This window comes from Sus scrofa, chromosome 1 (genome assembly GCF_054392235.1).
Source record: "Sus scrofa isolate SSC_HxYL_T2T_F1_AM1 chromosome 1, Sscrofa_HxYL_maternal_Yorkshire_Landrace_v2.0, whole genome shotgun sequence".
Lineage (NCBI taxonomy): Eukaryota > Metazoa > Chordata > Mammalia > Artiodactyla > Suidae > Sus > Sus scrofa.
In genome coordinates, this window is record NC_139383.1 from 265,725,918 (window position 1) to 265,745,774 (window position 19,857).

A 19,857-nucleotide genomic window follows, 5' to 3' on the forward strand; every position below is an offset into this window, starting at 1 on the left:
CAGAAAGAACTGGCCCCACTAGGAGAATATGATCCTCAGCCCATGAGCAGCCTGATGGCTTTCCAGGGACTCCCCTCGGGGGCTGGATTTCCCCTGCCATCCTGGGCCGAGATCCTTGGGCCGAGTTTACAGATGCACAGAGGTTAGGGGAGAGCTGGGGGGCCCAGGCCACTCACGTCCCCTCACCCAGGGGAAATGGCCCTCATGGGTGTCTGCCTGGCCCCTCTGAGGGTATCGACCGTGAGGTCTGGGGGAGCAGCTGGAGGGGTGGGCTGAGGTTCGAGCCAGGACCGCAAGGAGCCATGTGCATTTGTGAGCCAAACTCTTGGCCAGTCCAAGCCCACGTCCTGCCCTCTGAGGTTTGGGCTTTTCTCCCTCACATCCCAGCTGGGTTTCTGTGGTGGGAGCAGTGACATGGCCAGAGTGGATTTATCCCCTGGGTCTGCCCACCAGGACAGCTGTGGCTGCTGAAGGAGCAGGGGCCACCACTGCATGGGATGAAGCTGACAGACAGGGCCACAAATGGCCACCTCCTATGACAGCTGGAAATAGCCTCTGAAATGAACAAGTCTGATTTTCCCTATTTGTAGCTGGGGAGGCCGAGCCTAGAGCAGAGACGAGGCTCAGCAGCCCCCTGTGAGCTGGTGGCAGAGCTCTGGTGGGCTAGGTCCAGGAGCCACATGCCCTGACTCCCCAGCTCCCTGCTCTTCCTGGGGTGGGACAGCCCAATGGAGGAGGAATCGGGATTTCAATCACTCAGACCAAAGCTCCAGTTCCAGACCTTCCTTCAGCTCGCTGTGTGACCTCGAGCAGCTCACTTCACCTCTCTGAGCTTCAGTTTCCATCTCCACAGAAAACAGGAGGTCGATGAAGGGGCCTGAATGAGATACGGACCGTGTGCCATGTAACCTGCCCAGGGCCACTCCGAGGGAGGCTAGGGTCATTCCTGGGGCCAGAGGTTCTGCCCTCGTATCCCGGTCCCTGCCATTCATTCGGAGTCTCCAAGGCCAGATTCTGGAGTTGAGTTTCCTGGTCCATCCACACCAGTGGGCACTAAAGCCAGTCGGCTGGGGTGTCCCCCAGGAGGCCTAGACCCCTAATCGCTCATCCCAAGTGACCCTCCTCTGTTTCTCTGCAGGGGGAGCCAGGCAATCCTGGACGGCCGGGGCCCGTGGGTGAGCAGGTGAGTCAACACCGTCTCGGAGCATGAAGGCTCCCTTTGCTGAGCACTTACGCTGTGGGAAGCCCGCGCATGCGCCACCTCATTTCATCCCCATCCCAGCTGGAGAGGAGGGTTCGCTCGCCTCCCCCTTTCCCTCTGGCTCGCAGGGAGGTGAGGTCACTGAATGAGAAAGCCGTGCATCCCAGTCACGGCAGACGTTCCCCAAGGTCTGACGCTGCAGATGTTCTGGGGGCACTGGCCCAAAGACGTTACGTGACTTTGTTCCCAGAACGTGAAAAGTGGATGAGCCCTTCATAGTCGCTGCCAGGCTCAATTCATAGATGGAGAAGCTGAACACTAGAGAAGCAGAGCCACTTGCCAGGGGCCCTTGGTCCAGGCATCCCTAAATTATAAAGAAGATGAATTCAAACCAGGGGTTCTGACTAGTTGGGGAAGCCAGGCCGAGGTCTGAAGAGGAGAGGAGGCTGCGAGGAATCATTGAGAAGGAGGTTGGAGCATCACAGCCTTCAGTGTCGAGGTCCAGGTCCCTGGGCACTGGGGAGAAGCTGCTGGGAGAGCTGGGTGGATGGCCGGCCTCCGTCCCTCCTCTGCAGCTTGGCCCCTCCTAAAAGCTTAACCTTTGGGCTGGTAGGTCAGGTCAGAAGGTCACAGTCGGAGTTCCCATTGTGGCTCAGCGGTAAGGAACTAGTATCCATGAGGATGCAGGTTTGATCCCTGGCCTCGCTCAGTGCATTAAGGATCTGGCATTGCCATGAGCTGTGGTGTAGGTTGCAGACACAGCTCAGATCTGGCATTATTGTGGCTGTGGCGTAGGCCAGCAGCTGGAGCTCTGACTCGACCCCGAGCCTGGAAACCTCCATATGCCGCAGGTACGGCTCTAAAAAGACAAATAAACAAATAAACACAAAAAGAAGGTAGCAGTCTCCTCCACTCCTTTAAAGAAGGACGCCACCCTCTGAACCTTGCAAGGGGCTGCCTCAGGCTGGAAGGAATCATGATGCTGGGAAGCCAGAATAAATTATCTTTGCTGAGAGATGCCATCAGTGGCGTGAGAGTCACACACCATGAGCTTCCTCACCAGGCCTGCAACATCTGTTGGGGGGAAGAAAGGAATTAACGCAGGGGGGAGGACTGGATTTTTGAAACCTTTCCAGTGTCATTCGAGCGCATTCTGCGGGAAGCCCAGGAGTTTGGAAGGGCTGCCACAGCCTGGATGTATTTCCTGATTGGAAAAAAAAAAAGGCAATACGTTCAGCAAATTGAATTTCATAGTTATGCTGGTGGTAGGGCTCTCAGGAAATAGATACTTGGAATCCTAGAATGTCGAGACATGAAGGGTCCTTAGAAACCACTCTATTCAGGGGTTCTAACCTTTTTCGTGCCTTGCACCCCTTTGGTAGGCTTGGTGAAGCCCACGGTCCCCTTCTCAGAATAAAGAATTTTTAAACACAAATACAAAACAAAGGATTAAAAGGAAATCAAGGAGTTGCCATTGTGGCGCAGTGGTTAACGAATCCGACTAGGAACCATGAGGTTGCTGGTTCAGTCCCTGGCCTTGCTCGGTGGGCTGAGGATCTGGGGTTGCTGTGAGCTGTGGTGTAGGTCGCAGATGCGGCTCAGATCCCGTGTTGCTGTGGCCCTGGTGTAGGCCGGCGGCTACAGCTCCAGTTCGACCCCTAGCCTGGGAACCTCCATATGCCGAGGGAGCCGCTGTAGAAATGGCAAAGAGATTAAAAAAAAAAAATAGGAAATCTATTATATTGAAATACAAATATGATGGTATATTAAAATATGATCTCCTCGTAGATAGACTTCTCTATTCTTGCATGAAATAGCAGGATCTAGCAGCAGGTCTAATAATAAGCTCAGTTCTGAAGTGATGACAAGACTTACTGATAGATTTTGAAATCTCTGCAGCAGTGACTATGTGGCATGTAAATACCGGTGACCATTGCCGTTGCCGTGGGTGGGTTTGTGGCCTACAGTCATGTTTGAGGCAAATGCTAAATTCGAATTAGAAGTTGATGAAAATAAAAGTTGCCATTTTGGGAGTTCCCATTGTGGCTCAGCAGGTTAAGAACCTGACTGGTATCCATGAGGACAAGGGTTTGATCCCTGGCCTCACTCAGTGGTTAAGGATCTGGTGTTGCCTTGAGCTGTGGCATGGGTCGCAGATGTGGCTTGGAGCTGGCATTGCTGTGGCTATGGCATAGGCCAGCAGCTGCAGCTCCAATTCAACCCCTAGCCTGAGAACTTCCATATGCCGCAGGTGAGGCCCTAAAAAGAAATTCATGGACCACCCCCCCCACCGATATCCATCCCCAGAGCCTTATAGGAACTCCAGGTTAAGAACCCCTGGATCCTAGTCCACATTAGTTGGCAGGCTGGGATTCGTGGCAGAGAATGGGTTTGACTTAGATGATCAAGGGCAGCGGCAAAGCTGGGGCCAGAAGGAGGTGGGGACAGCCCAGCCTCATTGATTCAGTGCAGCCCTCAGCAAGTGACCCAGCCGGCTCAGCAGGAAAAGAGACACCTGTCTGAACCGTGAGGCAAGGCTGGAACCAGGTCGCTGCCACTTGGCGTGCTGGGGTGCCATGCCAGCTGTGCCCTTGGCCCCCTTCCTGATGTGGGAGCAGACATTTCCTATTCATGGCAGAATCAGAGGATCCCCAGGAAAGGCTATAAAGACCTCCTTATAATCACAGTATCGGCTACACTTATTGGGCACCTGTTAGGTACCAGGCTCTGTGCAAACACTTTCCATACCATCACTGGCCATACCTCCAGCAACCCCATGACAGTATTATTATTCCCATTTTGCAAATGAGGAAACCAAGGCTCTGAGAAGTAACTTGCCCAAGATCTCCCAGGCAGCACCTTCACTGCCAGAGCCCAGGCTGACACTCAGGTCTGCTGGTTTGCCAAGACCTGCCCTGGAGGAACCAGAAAACCCTTGACCTTCTGAGCCCTTGCAGTTTTCTAGCAGTTAGAGTGCAGCCAGCCTGCCAGGCCCTGTCCTAGGTGCTGGGACAATAAATACAAAGCACCGGCCTTGCCTTTAAAAAGTTCCGACCAGGGGGAAGCCAGGCACCTAACCCTGAGATGTCTTGTCCAGCAGATGACCCAGGGTCGCCTTGTTCCCAGTTGCATCCCCAGCACCAAGCAGATCTTCATATGAGAGCAGGGAGGGAGGGAGAAAAATTCTCATGGTCCACAGCGGCCCTTTATCTGTAAACCATATGAGGACTGGGCCAGCCTTCTCCGCCAAACTGGGGACTCAGATCCCACGTATGCAGTGCCCGCTGTAGGTGACAATGCCACCTCCTCCCTCATGCCCTCTTGACCGCTGAGAGGAGACAACTGTGTCCACAGCTGTCAGGACTGCTTCTCCACCAGCCCCGCCAGGTGGAAGTCCTGGGTCTCTGGGGCACGCTTCTCCGGACCAGCCTCAGCTCCAAACACGGGACAGGCCTGCCAGGATGTTCCAGGACAGCGCCCCAGGGAGGGGTCCCAGGGGTAGGGGCGGGGGAAATGGGGCACTCGCTCTATGGCCCTTATTCATTAGGATCCTGTTTGGCTTCTTGTTTGAGGTTTATGACCTGCCTGCCTTCCAGGACCCAACAACTCATAAATTTAAAGTAGCTATGAAATTTCTGTTTCTCTGGGCCAGTCAGGCAGGGACCTCTTAAATAGAGTAGTTTTTATTCCTTTTGCTCGACATCCTCTAAATGTCTGACTGCTCCCTTGTGGGGAGCTCAGGCCTCTGCCTTAACCCCATGCCCTTTTAAAATAAATTAGAATGGGATGGGAGGGAAACTAACATTTATAGAGTGCCTACATGTGCCATGCATTATCGCCAATACTCAGAACAACCCCGGGAGGTGGGGAAAGCCCTTTATCTTAAGTCCCCTCACTCCACACATGAGGCCCAGAGAGGCTCTGCAATTTGCCCAGGGGCCACAAGCCTGAAATTGACATAGATAAAGTGTCAGAGATGGTGCTTGGCCCATCGTTAGTGCCAGCTGTTGTTATTAATATTGCTGTCACCTTGAACATGATCTAATGAATGTTGAAAGTGAGTTGCTGGGAGTTTCCGTCGTGGCGCAGCAGAAACGAATCCGACTAGGAACCATGAGGTTGCGGGTTTGATCCCTGGCCTCGCTCAGTGGGTTAAGGATCCGGCGTTGCTGTGAGCTGTGATGTAGGTTGTAGACGCGGCTCTGATCTGGCGTTGCTGTGACCCTGGTGTAAGCCGGGAGCTGTCGCTCCAATTGGACCCCTAGCCTGGGAACCTCCATGTGCCTCGAGTGTGGCCCTGAAAAGACCGAAAGACCAAAAGACTCCCCCCCCCCAAAAAAAGTAAGTTGCTGCAAGAGTCAATACTTGGTTATTTTCTGTGACTTATTAGCCATGATCTCATACCTTATACCTCACCCCTCTCACCTCATGCTTCAATCCTGAAGGGTATCTGAGCCCAGGGAACCAGGACCCCTCATGTGTGGCAGTGGTGCTGGGGAGATCTGGGTCCGGCTCACGGCCACACGTACTGGGGTGACAGGTGCATGGGCTTTGGAACCCCAGGGGCCAGAGTTGAATCCCAGGCTGCAACTGCAAGACACACAGATTCCTGATCTGAGCTGCCACTTTAAACCTGTCTCTGAGCTGCACGGAGCTGACCCTTTGGCGCAGGAGGGCTTTTTCTTCACTCTAGTTGACCGGCAGCTTCGCTGCCTCAGTGTATAACTTCTGATCTGCTTCTGATCAAGTTCAAGGTGTCCTTCCTTTCTAGATCCAGTTTGCAGACAGGGAGTAGATTTTATGGGACAAATCCACTTGTCCCTTTGTCTTCCCTCATTCTCCCAGAAACTCTTGGCTCCAAACCTGGGTTCTTCCAAAGCCACATTTGCTCCCCTGAACCACACACGACCCCCGTCTGCTGGAATTTTCCTTAGCAGGGGAGTGAATGGGGTCTGGACTGGGGGTTGCCTGCCTTCCTGGGTTTCCCCTCCAGGCTCTTGGTCCTCACTGAGCGTGTGCGCATTTGCCAGCTCAGGGCAGCAGCGAGGCCCACAGCCACCTAGAACGCTGGAACACAGAAGCGAGTTATCACCCAGTGGAGTTAAAAAGAGCAACAGGAACCACTGTGTGTGTGTGTGTGTCCTTTCAGAGAGGAGAGAAAGCCTTTCACAAGACAGTAAAAAGGCTTCCACTTCCCAGATTTCAATCAGGTCTTTTGGCGAAGGCGGTTAGGATATTTCTGTCCTAGCCAGCAGGTTTGTTTCTCTCTTTGAAATAGTCCCAGAGCCCCACAAGTTGGGGACAGATTTCTTACAGCCGGGCCGCTTCCCAGCACCACTTACAGACCATCCCCCAGGACCCACGACCCCCTCCTCCAGCCCCTCCCCTTCCCCTCCCCCACCGTGGCTGCCTCCCAGCTTCTGGCGAGGGAAGAATGTGGCGCTCCCAGGGATGCTGGCAGCAGCCCCACCGCTTGGCTCCAAAATCAGAACCATCTGGTGGAGTGAAGGAAGTGAGGACAGTGCCCAGAGAGAGGCAACTCTCTTCTCGGTGGCAGCCCCAGGCCGGCTGGATGACCAGGCTCTGGACAGGAGACACAGGGAGACAGCTCCGGTGCAAGGGAGATGCAGCCTAGTTGCCTTGGAAACTCAGCCCATCTCTGAATTCATGGTGTTTCCTTCTTTCTCTTGCTTTTATGCCCGTTTCTCATAGGGACTTCTGGGGTTCATTGGTCTGGTCGGGGAGCCAGGAATCATGGGAGAAAAGGTAAGTTGTGTGGGCAGGAATATCTCAGCAAATAGAGCTTATGTTTTGCAATTTTGGAAAGGTGAAGGTGCCAGTTGCCCTGGGCCTCTCCTCGCTTCCTGGGCCTTCCAGACCCTCAAGGAGCCATTGTGCCCTGTTCCTGGCATCCCCTGGAGCTTCTGCCCTGTCCTCCTGCCAGCACCCCCGAGCACAGTTAGATGTCTGTGTGACAGCCATCTATGTGGTCTGGGCTGCTCATGGCTCCACGCAGGCACTGCACGGGGCAGGCAACAGAGAGCGGTAAAAATCTATCTTTTTGCAAGGGAGCCCAATTCCTTAAGTTGCTTTGTTAATTTCCAGCAGCTTGTTTTATAGACCAGATTACGGAGGCTCCCGTGGGGGAAGTGACTTACTCAAGGTCACTCAGATAGGAAGTGGCAGAGCTGGGATTTGATCCAAGTTCAGTGCCCAGGGCCACACTTTGCCTCCCATTGGCTCCCACCCACGGCCGTGGGCCCTGGCAGGGAGGGTACCTGCTTTTCTGTGTTTGGGTTTATCTGATCCCCAAGAAGGCGCCCCCCCCCCACCCTCCTGCCTGGAGAAGCCAATATTATTCCCACTGGATAGATGGAAAGACTGAGGTTCTAATCTGGCCCCACCTTGCTTTCCAGGCTCATCTTGCGCCTCCCTCTTTGTCACTCCCTTTGTCTCGGACTCTCTGGCCACCTCCTCCTCCTCCTTCCCTTCTTCCTCTTATTTTTAAAAATTTAACTTTTATTTCTTTTTTTCTTTTTAGGGCTGCACTGCGGCATATGGAAGTTCCCAGGCTAGAAGTCGAATCAGAGCTGTAGCTGCCAACCTACACCACAGCTACCGCAAGACCCGATCTGAGACCTACGCTGCAGCTGGTGGCAATCAGATCCTGAATGCACTGAGTGAGGCCAGGGATCAAACTGACAGCCTCATGGATACTTGGTCTTAGCCCACTGAACCACAACGGGAACTCCAAAATTTACATTTTTTTGAAGTAACTATATTCATAAGAAGTTGCAAAAAAATAGCACTAATTCCTGTGTGCCCTTCACCCTGCTGCCTCCATGGTAACATTTTAGATAACTTCAGTGCCATATCAAACCCATCTCTAGGCTTATTTTGTTACTCGAATGCTCCATCTCCCTCCTCACCCACAAACCATTGCCCGTGCCATTCCCTCGGCCAGGTACACTGTTCCCATTCCTCCACCCCCTCACCCCCGCCCCTTTGCCTAGATGACTCTCAGGTGTCCTTCAGCATTCCGAGGGAAGCCTTCCTCATCACACCCTGCACCCAGGTGGGTCAAATCCCCTATTGGGGAGTTCCTACTGTAGCGATGTAGGTCACAACTGTGGCTCGGATCGGATCCCTGGTCCGGGAACTCCATACACCGCAGAGCCGCAAAAAAAAAAAAATTCCCCTATTGACACATCTTAGCACCGGGACCCAGTCCCTCACTGCACTTACCCTAGTTTGCATCTGTCTGCTTCGGTGACGTGTGTCTGTCTCCCCATCTGTTTCTATCCATCATGTCTTCAGGGTCTAGCGTATCATGCTGAGCCCATAATAGATGCCCAAGAAATGTTTGCTGGCTGGGTGGATACAAGAAACAGGGCCTCCAGGAGTCAAATCCAGAGCCCCTGCTTTACCTGCTATCTCTGCCTGACCTGTGTGGATGGGTCAAGAGAGACTGAGTTGCATCTCTGATTCTCCAGCATCTCATCTAGGTTTGAGCAGAGGATGGGGAGAATAAAAGAAATGCCTTCTGTTGCCATCTCTGCCTTTAGCAAGCCCAGGGGATGCCAGGCCTAATGAGGACCACGTAATGTGGGCCAGGATCAAAAAAGACAGTGTCTTTTGCGCAGCTTTGATCAGGACCGCTCTTGCCCAAGGGGAGCTCACCGTGTAGCACGCTGCAGTGGTTGCCAGGCTTCCCAGGACTTGCCGGGGGTCTTGGCTTCTGCTGACTGAAATCCCGAGGCTCCCCCCTCCTCGTCACCACCCTGGGTGATGTGGCTCTAGACCTTGGACGAGTCTCTGCACCTGCTCCCCACAGCTGTGACCTCCCTGAATTGCTGTCTCCATCACAGGGTGACCGGGGCATGACGGGACCCCCAGGCGCGCCCGGACCCAAGGGGTCGATGGTAAGAAGCAAGTCTGCATCCCCTGGCCCACTCCTGTCCCAGCCATGGTGACAGCTCTGCTCTCTTCTGCCTGCTTCCATGTACGCCGTGCATGACGGATGACTGCCCCCTTCTCCCTCCAGGAGGCCTGTCTGCTGCCCGCATGACCCTGGGCTGGGGCTGAGCCGGCCGAGACAGGACTGCGGGAGGAAGAGACGCCTCCTAGAGCTGATTCCTTCTTTTCCATCTCTTTCTTGGTAGGGTCATCCTGGAACTCCAGGTGGTGTCGGGACCCCCGGAGAGCCTGGACCCCCGGTAAGCAAAGCCTGCCTGTTTCCTGAGCTCAAACCCACTGTTGAGTCACAGTGAGGAGGCCAGGTCTCAAAGTCAAGCAGACCTGGGTTCGAATCCCAGCAGTCCCATTTCCTGGGTGTCTGGCCAGAGCAGATCATGGAACGTCTCTGGGTCTAAATTCTGCTCATCTGAAAAACAGGTGAAATAATCGTGGTCAGGGTCACGTGATTGCGTGGGTGAAATGAAAACGTGAGGCTAATGTTTGCTACGGAGGGATGTTCACTGCAAGGGAGTGTCCTGGCTATGAGCGCTATTGCCTTGTTCATTCACTTGGGAAATACTGTCCAGGAGCTGCCATCGACAAGGCAGAAAGCTGTCCCTGCCCTCTCTGAGCTCGTAGTCTGGCATGGGGGAGAGAGAAGCCCGTGACTAAGTGGCTATGGAGAAAGCAGGGAAGAAGATGAGAAATGCTGGGGCCAGTGGCCTAAGGGTCCAGGGTTGCAGGGATCCTGGGCTTCTCATGATGACTGAGGAACCAGGAAGATTCCTAAGGATTCCAAGGCAGGGAGGGTGGGAGAGGCGGAAGGGCTGTGAGGAGGGTGTGGCCAAGAGCACCCAGATTCAGAGGCCCCTCCCACTTCCCCGAGGGTGGGGTGGGATGGGAGAAGGGTGGCTCTCATTCAGAGCTGACGCAGGTGGTCCCCCCACCTCTGCCGGTATATGAAGTGGGGTGCTCACTCCAGCCAAGTCTAGGGCTCAGGGCTGGGAGCCCACTCTGGGGAGGTGGAAGGGTGGGCTTCAGGCTGGCAGATGGGGTGGGGGAGGTGGGGGGGCCAGAAGGGCAGGATGGGGGCAGGGCAAGGCTGGGGGGTGATGAGTTCAGGCTGCCCTGGGGACTGATGAAGGTGGGAACAGGAGCCTTTCATGATCTGAACCCAGGGAAGTGTGCCCACACCAGTTCTCTGAGCCAATTAGGGAGGCAAGGCCAACTCAGTTCCTAAACTTTCCCGTGCACCTACTCTGTGCTGTGCATTTTCCACTCACTTTTTATTTTACTTTATTTTATTTTATTTTATTTTACTTTATTTTATTTTATTTTATTTTATTTTATTGTCTTTTGTCTTTTCTAGGGCCGCACCCACGACATATGGAGGTTCCCAAGCTAGGGGTCTAATCGGAGTTATAGCCGCTGGCCTACACCACAGCCACAGCAACTCGGGATCAGAGCCACGTCTGCAACCTACACCACAGCTCATGGCAATGCCAGATCCTTAACCCACTGAGCAAGGCCAGGGATCGAACCTGCAACCTCATGGTTCCTAGTCGCATTCGTTTCCACTGTGCCACGACGGGAACGCCTCCACTCACTTTAACATCCACGTTTTCCTCCAGTCTACTGGGGTCAGCCAAGGCTATTGTCTCTCTTCGTGGTGGGGGGGGATGTCAGGTTCTAACCTCCTCCCCCTTTGAGAGAGCTGACAGCTGACAGTGATCTGACCTTCCGGATGATTTCGTCTCCCCAGCAACTCAAGGAGGTGGGGACTCTTCTTATACACATTTTATAGATGATGAAACTGAGGCCCAGAGAGTGGAAGTCATTGCCAAAGGTCACAGAATTAGTCAGTGGCGAGTGGGATTTGAACCCGGTTCTGTGGCAGAAGGGTCAGCTTTTTTAAGCCTCTGAATTGAGACTCTTTGACTCCTGAAATCCCCAGGGACACATTGCATGCCTTCTGCCGTCTGAGATCCCTCTGTAAAGTTGTCTGTTCTCAGCCAGTCTTCGTGTTCTCCACCATCTGGGAGTCAGCTCTGTCTTTCTAGTGGACCAAGCCCTGGTCCACACCCTGCTTGCTCTGCGGACAAGGGGTTAGGTGGGGACCCAGCCCCTCACCTCAGCCCTTTAGCAGTGGGAGGGTCTGCACCCCCACCCCCAGGCCCTGGGAAGAGAGAGATGGGAGCAGAAATCGGAGTGTTTCCTGAGGCCCCAAACTGCGCTGGGCCTCTCCCTGGTATTCAGAGCGGGGATGAGACCGCCTCCTGTAAAGGGAGCACGCACATCTGAGGATTGCCGATGGAGCTGAGGCTCCTGCAGCTGTCGGAGGGGTCCCTGGCCAGCCACGGGGTGAAGATGCAACTTGGTGTGTGTAGCTGGGGCTGGACCCCGGGGAGAGAAAGCAGGCAACGGGGCAGCCTGTTCCTCTCTGTACTTTCCTCCTCTCCCTTCCTCCCCTCCCTTCCTCCCTTCCGTCCTCCTCAGTCATTCCCTAAACCTGTCATCGGCCTGCCCTGGGCCAGATGCTGGGAAGCCACAGAACACGCCAGCCCCTCGTTTTCTTTCCCTCTCTCCCAGTCCCTCCCTTCTGCCTCCTCTTGTCATTCTTTCATCAAACGGAGATAAGCACTGCTCCCTTCTCTCTGCCTCCCCTGCCCCACTTCTCCGCCCAGCCCCCCACCCCATGCAGGCTTCTTGCCCCCACCCCCCACCTCAGGACCCAGGTCTGGTTCTGCTCCCTCTCACACCCCTCCCCCAGGCTCCTTCTGCCCTGGTCAGAGCCTTCTGGATGCTTCCAGGTAATAGTTGAGGTCAGGGTGGGGGTCAGAACGTGCACCCGTTTTCTCCTTGATGATGGGGAGTGAAAAGGGGGAGTGGGCTTGGAAAAGGGGGAGTGGGCTTGGAGGAGACTTTGTCAGGAATGTCTTCGAAGCTTCTGGTTGTTGATTTTGAGATAAGGGAGGAAGTGGCTCATCCAACCAGGATGCCTTCTCCCCACTGCTGGATTCCCAGGCCCTGAGTCCTGCTCAAGGTGACAGCTGGTCGGTGCTTCTCCTGGGGTTCAGATCTTCCCAGGGGGCCAGGTCCTTCCATCTGGAGCTGCGGGCTCGGGTGGGGCCGCTCTGGAGCAGCACCCATCCGAAGGTGCAGGTCCAGCCTTCAAGGTCACACTTGCTCCCTAAATAGGGGCTTCACTGAACTCTTCCTCTTCCCCACAGGGTCCTCCAGGATCTCGAGGCCCACCGGGCATGAGGGGAGCAAAAGGACGCCGGGTAAGTGGGGCCCAGCCCCAGGGTCGGACGGGCAGGGGCCACCTGCTGCAGAGACCGCTTCTGGTTCTTGTCCTGCACGCCCAGCCCTGAGATCTATGACTTACACAGCCCCAGGCAGGGTTCCAGGCTCTTCCCGGGCCTGACTCTCAGCTTGGGACCCCCACCCATCTTTCCCAGCCTATTTCTGAGCACCAGGCCTTGGCACCAGTAGCCAAGCTTGGCTTGGGCTGGGTGGCACCAGTGCTTTGTCCATTCCTGTGTTTGTTCATGAATTCGTTCAACAATTGATTTGGTCCCCGCGATGGGCCAGCCACTGTTGGAGGCTCTGTAGGTACAAGGAGAATGGGCCAGGCAGGACCTCTGCCTGGCTTCATGGCTCAATCAAGTAGGTCAAACAGACAGTACGGGGCCCTGAGCACGTTGATGGTGGAAACACAGGCAGCTTGGGAGCCTGGAGGAGGCCCTTCACCTCCTGAACGGGGTACAGGGAAGGCTTTAAGGCGAGGGTGATGCCTGAGCCAATGCTGGGTTCCAGGCAGAGGGAAAGCCCTGAGGTAAGAAGGAGTGGCATGTTTGGGGATCCCCACTGGTTCAACAGAGGGACAGGGGAGAGGGATGGGACCGAGAATTAGCAGGTGTCAAGCCAAGCACGGCCTCAAACACTCCACAGTGAGGCCTATGGGCTGTGCTTCAAGGGTAGCGGGAAGCCACAGAGGGTTTCAGGCAGAGGTGGCCTGAGCACCGTAGCCAGAGGTAATCGCTAGGACTTACTATGTACCAGGCACTGACTGTGACACGTACGTAGACTCAGTGATCTTCAACACTGCCCTGTAACGTCAGTGCTGTTCCTATTCCCATCTTACAGACCAGGAAAGTAAGGCACAGAGAGGTTAAGTCACCTGCCTCAGGTTGCACAGCTAAGGCGGCAGAAGTGTGATTTCACCCCAGGGAATCTGACTCTTTTTCATACTGAAGGCAGAGAAGGCTGATGAAGTGGTTTCCTGTGGCCCAGCGGATGTCCGGGTGCCAGGTCGTGCAGCCTTGTGGAAAGGAAGCGAGATGGCAGAAGTAGAGCAGGCAGCCCAGGCCTGATCCTCAAGCTCATACAGGGGCTCTGAGATGATGAGTCTCTTCTTGGCTGAATTTCAAGTAGTTTAAAAATTTCCCCTGAACCAGATGGTCTGAGCAGTTGGCCTGGGAGAGGAGAGATTCAGAGGCATTCCTCTGGCCCGGCAGGGCCCCTCCCAGGGCCATGTCTTGGGCTCTGCGAGTGGCCACAGTCCATTGGCAGCCGGGGTCCACCTTGACCCTCTGCATGTCCCCTCCTGCCCCAGGAAGCCAGGTTAGCTGGAGGGGGAGCCGTGTTGGCCCAGGCCCTGCCCCCGACTCCCAAACCTGCCAGATGCAGAGGCTCAGGCCTCCATTAACTCGCTGGGCTCTTACTACCCTTCCCCGCTGTGGCTTGAAGAATGTATCTCCCGCTTGAGGAAACCCAGGCTCCCAACCACATCAAAGTCTCGGGGCTGGAAGGGGAGCTTTGGGAACACAAGCCGCTCCCCTGGCTGGGTTTGGGAGGAATGCAGAACCTGCGGGATCTGCCCCCTGGGTCCCCTGCCTGACAAGCCACCTTTGGCCACTTCCCAGAAGGGGTGACCGAGGGTCCGGGGGTAGGGGTGGGCTGGAGAGGCACACACTGAGCCTGGGAAAGAGCTCAGTTCTGGCCAGGCCCCCTGTGCAGCTCCTGGCTTGTCCTGTGACCATAGCAAGGCCTTGCTGCTCTCCGGGCCTCAGCTTCCCCATATGTGCTCTGGGAAATGAGCCTGGAGGTCTCCTACACCCATTCCCCCCAGCCCCATTCCCCTACACCCATTCCCCCCAGCCCTATTCCCTCCCCCAACCCCCAGCCCCGCTTCCCGGGGAATAACAGGCATTCAGGAGTCAAGGCCCGGGCTGGATGAGGCCACAGACCCGCAACTCTTGGTAGAGCTACTGATCAGGGTTTGAGTCCCTTGGCCGCAAAGACAGGGGGTTCTGGAGTCACACAGGTATCGGGGCAAATCTCTGCCTTTCTAGTTACCAGTTGTCGGACCTTAGGCCAGTTTCTTAACCTCTGTAAGGCTCATTGTTTAGCCTTAGGAGAAAGTTATAAGGAGCCAGAATTTCAACCCAAGTCAGCCAAATGCACAATTTTTTCTATGATTACCTGTCAGTGTTTATCAGTGTGGGAGTGAGCTCCCTGTCATAGGGGGTGTGCAGGGCAGAGGCAGGGCAGGATGTTGGAGTAGACGAAGTTGAAAGCCCTCTTACCTCAGAAACGCTGCTGTCTCCCTCCAAATCCCACTTCGAGGGAGTCATGAGGACTCTGGGACCCAAGTGCCTGACCCCGAACTCTGCTGCTGTGAGTGGGGCTTAGAGCTCAGCAGCCCTGGTCTCAGCTCCCAGCTCCTCCACCCTGACCTCTCCGAGGCTCCAGCTTTTCCCCTGTAAAATGGATCAGCAACGGAACCGTCCTCTTTGGATGGCTGCAGGGATTAAATCCCTTCACCAACTCCTTGAATGCTAGGCACCTGGAAGGGCAGTGGCTGCAAGCGCTGGGCCCGTGCGTTCACGCCCTCTCCATCCCTTTTTTCACAAGAGCTGTGATTGGCTGGATTTTCTATCCCCTGGGGCTCCTCCCTGCCAAGCCCAAAGCCCAGCCTGGCTGGGAGGCAGCCCCAGCTGTGACTGCAAACATCTTCCCGGGGCGTGGCTACCAAAGAACAGACTTGTGGCTCTGACAGAAACTCAGACCTGCCTCCAGCGGGGCGGGCTGCCCTGTGTTCCTTTGCAGAAGGAGGGGGCAGGACTGGGACACCCACAGGGCACAGGACTAGCTGCAGAGTGGCCAGAACAAGGGGTAGGGTGTGCGCTGCCCTCTTGCTTCTCCCTGCTGGGGCCGCTTTCCCTCTCCTTCCTCTAGACAGGCAGGAAAGGTGGGTCCTATTTCCGCCCCCCACCTCCACCCCCAGCTTCTCCCCAAGCTTTCTGGTGCTCCCAGGGGATCACAGAGTCTCCCAGGTAAGAGGAATTTTAGACCTTGTCTTCTCCAGCATCCTGCCCCCCTGGCCCTGACCTGCATACTCCCTGTGATGGGGAGCTCACTCCCATGCTGATAAATGACAGGTAGTGGTAGAAAAAAAAAAACCGGCATCTGGCTGACTTGGATTCAAATTCTGGCTTCTCCACATACGAGCAGAGCAACCATAGGCTCTTTCCTTATTTGTAAAATGAGGAGAATAGCTTTCATGATTATTGCTGCTGCTGTTGATGATGTTTTTACTATGACTATAGCTCTCCTAAGCTCTCTCCCAGAAAGGCATTGATTTCCAGGAAAAACAAGGTGCTGTGTGATTCAGGCCAAGCCCTCCACTCCAATCCCAGAGCTGTCCCTTCCCGGGAAGCTTTATGCCTCAGGTAGAGACAGAGGCCAGGGCCAGAAGCCATCTCTCAGGAGGGCCCAGACGCCCACCATCAGCTCAGCCTCTGTCCCGGCTCTCATGACCTGGGGTGCCCTCCACCCCAGGCTTCCCCCCTCTCCACCAGGGCCTTGTCCATGAATCAGGGGTCTGATAGTGTCCACCTGTTACTGAGGCCTAGAGAGAGGAAGGGGCTTTCCTGGGGTCACAGCAAGCCAGCCGCAAAATCAGGACTTGCCTCCATGCTCTCAGATGAAACCTGGTCTTGAACCCATGACAATTCCCAGCGGGATAGCAGCTATTCTAAGGCAGGGGCTGAATCCAGATGTGCCACGCCATCGCTCTGTGCCTCGGCCCCGGGTGCCTGCAGGCTCCTGGCAGAAGCAGGCATTCTGAGCACTGAGTCCTTGCCAGGTGCGTTCTCTCCTGCCTGGAGGGGGAGACTTCTCATTCCCATTTCAGAGATGGGCTAATGGAGGTGCAGCAAGGGGCAGTCCCTCGTTCTCCCCGAGACACAGCATTTCCTGAGCAGCCCTGTGCCTAGAACCAGACCCTCTAGGGCCAGGTGTCTTCCTTGAGTGAGGCAGTATTTAAGGCTGCGGCATGAAGTCGAAGCATCGGGAGCCCTGGGGCAGCCGATAAGAGGAATTGACGCTGTTTCCGGTTCAATTATTAATTGAAAATTTCAAATTTGAAAAAAGAAGAAAGAAAAAGGAAGGAAGGAAGGAAGGAAGAAAGGAAGGAAGGAAGGAAGGAAGGAAAGAAAGAAAGAAAGAAAGAAAGAAAGAAAGAAAGAAAGAAAGAAAGAAAGAAAGAAAGAAAGAGAGAGAAAGAAAAGAAGAGAAAGAAAGAAAGAATTTCCTTGTTAAATAGTTAAATGATTTCTCCGCTGTTTTCTCATCCCTCATGCCCTCCCCCCCAGTCATTTCCCTGTCCCCTTCTGTGACTGGTCCCCACGCTCCCAGGCTGGGATGGTCCAGCCTCCTTCACAGAATCATCTTTGTCTCCCCAATGCGGCCTCCCTGGCCCCCCTGGAGAACAAGCATTCCACTGTTCTCCGTGGGGGACCCCAGGGCACCCCATCCCATCCATGTCCCCATGGGCGGCCCCACAGAGGGGAGCCCTGGAGGGAATACCAGCTGCTAATATGCTAAAAGGATCTTGGACAAGTCACTTCCCCTGCAGGGCCTCAGTGTTCCCGTCTGTGCAATGGAGGGAAGGGGAGAGTCTGTCTGCCCTGGGGGCCTCCCAGCTCCCAAAGACCAAGAATCCTGTCTCAGGGGTCAGATCCTGCCCCCTCCTCATGAGGGCTGGGCCAGATTAGCTTGCACTGTTGGCCACTTGAGACCCTCCCCAGGTCAGTTTCCATCAGTTTCCCCCAGGCCTGGGGCCCACAAACTGGTTCTGCCCTATGTGTACTCTGGGAAGGACAGGTGACAGCAGTCTGAAGACCGGGCTGTGGGGATTTGGTCACATGTATCTTGGCTTCTTCCTTAGTTTCCGCATCTGTGAAATGGGTTGGCTGGCTGATCCCCTAAGTTTTCTTTAAAAGGGGTTTCAATGCACCACCAGCCCCAGAACGGTAGGGCCTCTAGCGGAGTCCACCTGTGCCAAGCCCTCTGCAGAGCCATGTCAGCAGGCATTGCACTTGGTGACCCACATGAGGGCGGGAGTGCGCAGCAAGTGGGAGGTGGAGGGAGTCCCCACTTGTACAGGGAAAGCCCCAAGGCTCTGGGCAGCCCCACCTTCCTGGTTCCCAGCCCAAGGGAGACCCCTACTGTCCACTGTGCTAGTCCCTTTTTCCTATTCCAGGGACCCCGAGGACCAGACGGACCAACTGGGGAGCAGGGGTCCAGGGGCCTGAAGGTACCGACCCCCATGGCTGACCCTTCCTCTTGCCTTCCACGCTGGGTCAGGAAGCCGGGAACCAAGGCTCGCAGCCTCCTTAAGTAACAGGCCCCTGGGGACAGCAGGGAGTCCCGGAGAGGCTGCCGGGCAGGCTTCTGAGAGCTCATCTGGCCACTCTTCCTGGTGCTGGCAAGCCCCCAGCCTGGGGGCAGGGAAGGGAGAATAAACTGGCAGACAGAGAGAAAGAGCGCGTGTGCGCGATGGGAGGTCCCGTTGTGACTCAGTTGGTTACAAACCCGACTAGTATCCATGAGGATGCGGGGTCGGTCTCTGGCCTTGCTGTGAGCTGCAGTGTAGATCAAAGATGTGGCTCAGATTCCGTATTGCTCTGGCTGTGGCCTGGGCCAGCAGCTGCAGCTCCAATTCAAACCATTCGACCCATAGCCTGGGAACTTCCATATGCCGCGGGTGCGGCCCTGGGGGGAAAACAGAAAAAAGCTGGTGAGCAAGAGAGACATAAGCTAGAATGAGCGTGAGGAGGAACTGAGCATGGCCTTGACCCCCAGCTCCTCAGGACCCCTGAGAGCCAAGACTGCTCCTACCCCATCAGGGGTCCTTGGTTTTTGACCCAGAGCCCTTGGGGACTAAGGTGAACCACTCCTGGTTGGCCTGAGTTTTCCCATCTGTGCACTGGGGAGGGGTGGGTGCCGTGACCCCATGACTCCTTGCATCTCTGGCAGAGTGGGAGTCTCTTCTTCGGGAAGGGGCTTCCCTGTCACCCTCTCCCACCTTCCCGTGCTTTGTTTCCCCACAGGGCCCTCCAGGACCACAGGGCAGACCCGGCCAGCCCGGGCAGCAGGTACGTCAGGCCGAGGCTGCCAGCCCCTCTCCCCACTCCCAGCTTTGTGATACGTGCTTCTAACGAACCCCAAATGTGCTTCCAGGGCGCGGCTGGTGAGCGAGGGCACTGGGGCGCACGAGGCTTTCCTGTAAGTAGCGCTGGTTTGTGCCATTCTCTTCGTGGGGACAAAATAGCCTCTTTAACCAAGTTCTCCTCCATTTGTGGAAACCCTGAAGGTTCTAGTTGCCCACACCTGCCTGGAAGGCCTTCCAGCATGCCTCTTCCTCGGAGACTCAGTCTGCCCATCCACCACACCGCAGAGGGCGGGGGTGGGACCCTCATTCGCTATGACAGCTTGACTGAGACCCAGGGGACAGGCAGGGTGGAGAAGGCCTTGGAGGGGCTCAGGTCACCTCTGTTTGTCCCTGCAGGGCATCCCAGGTCCCTCTGGCCCCCCAGGCACCAAGGGCCTCCCAGGAGAACCGGTAAGTGCCCTTTTCCTGGCTGTTCTTTGCATCTTGGCCCCTGGCGGGCTGGTCTCAGCTGGGCCTGGGGGTGTGCGTCCTGGGGTCATATAAGGAGAGGGGTTGGAGAGGGACAGTCCTGGGGCTCTGCCATCCTGATGGGACAGGTTGGGGAGATAGCACTGGCTGGGCTGGTCAAGAGCTCCGGGTTGATTCTAAGCTCCCTTGCCTTTCGACCTCAGTTTTCTTGCCAGTGAGATGGACATAATTGTCCCCACTTTGCCATCTTGCTGTGAGGATGACATGAGACAATGTATAGGGGGTGCTTAGCATGGTGAAAAGGGGGGAAACTTCAGGTCTCTGAAGGACAGGATGAGAAGAAACACGCTGACTGGGAACTACGGAGTTCAGCGTGGCCGGGGTGGCGTGAGCCGGACATCAGCGAAGGCAGGAGGAGGTCGCGGGGGCCTGTCACCCAAGGCCATGGGCAGAGTTTGCTCTTTATCCCAAAGGCAACAGGGGGCCATTGAGGGGTTGGAAACAGGGGTGACCCTTCAGAAGATCTTCCTGGAAGGCTGGGTTTGGGGGCACAGCCCACACGTCAGGGAGCCCCGTGAGGAGCCTGTGGAGGGTGATAGAGAGGAGAGCACAGCCTCGGGGCTCAAGAGGAGGAGTCCTGGGAGGGGTGGGGGTGGAGGATGGAGGGCCCCCCCAGGTCACAGCCTCAGCCCCACCTCTTGAAGCCCAAGCAGATGCCTTTTTGAACAACAGATTGACCATGGGCGGGTGGAAGGGCATTCATTCCAGG

At 55.6% G+C, this 19,857-nt stretch overlaps 1 protein-coding gene across 14 annotated transcripts in view; it reads left to right on the forward strand.

The window, feature by feature from the left end:
• Positions 1-19,857, forward strand: part of COL27A1 (collagen type XXVII alpha 1 chain) — a 155,378-nt gene that overhangs the window by 90,446 nt on the left and 45,075 nt on the right. For 10 of the 14 annotated variants that reach the window (XR_014825904.1, XM_021067868.2, XM_084993608.1 and 7 more), the window contains 9 exons: positions 1,139-1,183; positions 6,914-6,967; positions 9,070-9,123; positions 9,364-9,417; positions 12,388-12,441; positions 17,709-17,762; positions 18,559-18,603; positions 18,689-18,733; positions 19,017-19,070. Coding sequence is in view for 11 of the 14 variants with exons in the window: in XM_021067868.2 (XP_020923527.2) it covers positions 1,139-1,183; positions 6,914-6,967; positions 9,070-9,123; positions 9,364-9,417; positions 12,388-12,441; positions 17,709-17,762; positions 18,559-18,603; positions 18,689-18,733; positions 19,017-19,070 (459 nt within the window). In the remaining 3 variants the exon portion in view is untranslated. Of the gene's footprint in view, positions 1-1,138; positions 2,648-6,913; positions 6,968-9,035; positions 9,124-9,363; positions 9,418-12,387; positions 12,442-17,708; positions 17,763-18,558; positions 18,604-18,688; positions 18,734-19,016; positions 19,071-19,857 lie in introns of those variants that run through there. The other 4 variants (XM_084993665.1, XM_084993653.1, XR_014825918.1 and 1 more) reach the window with 3 other exon arrangements.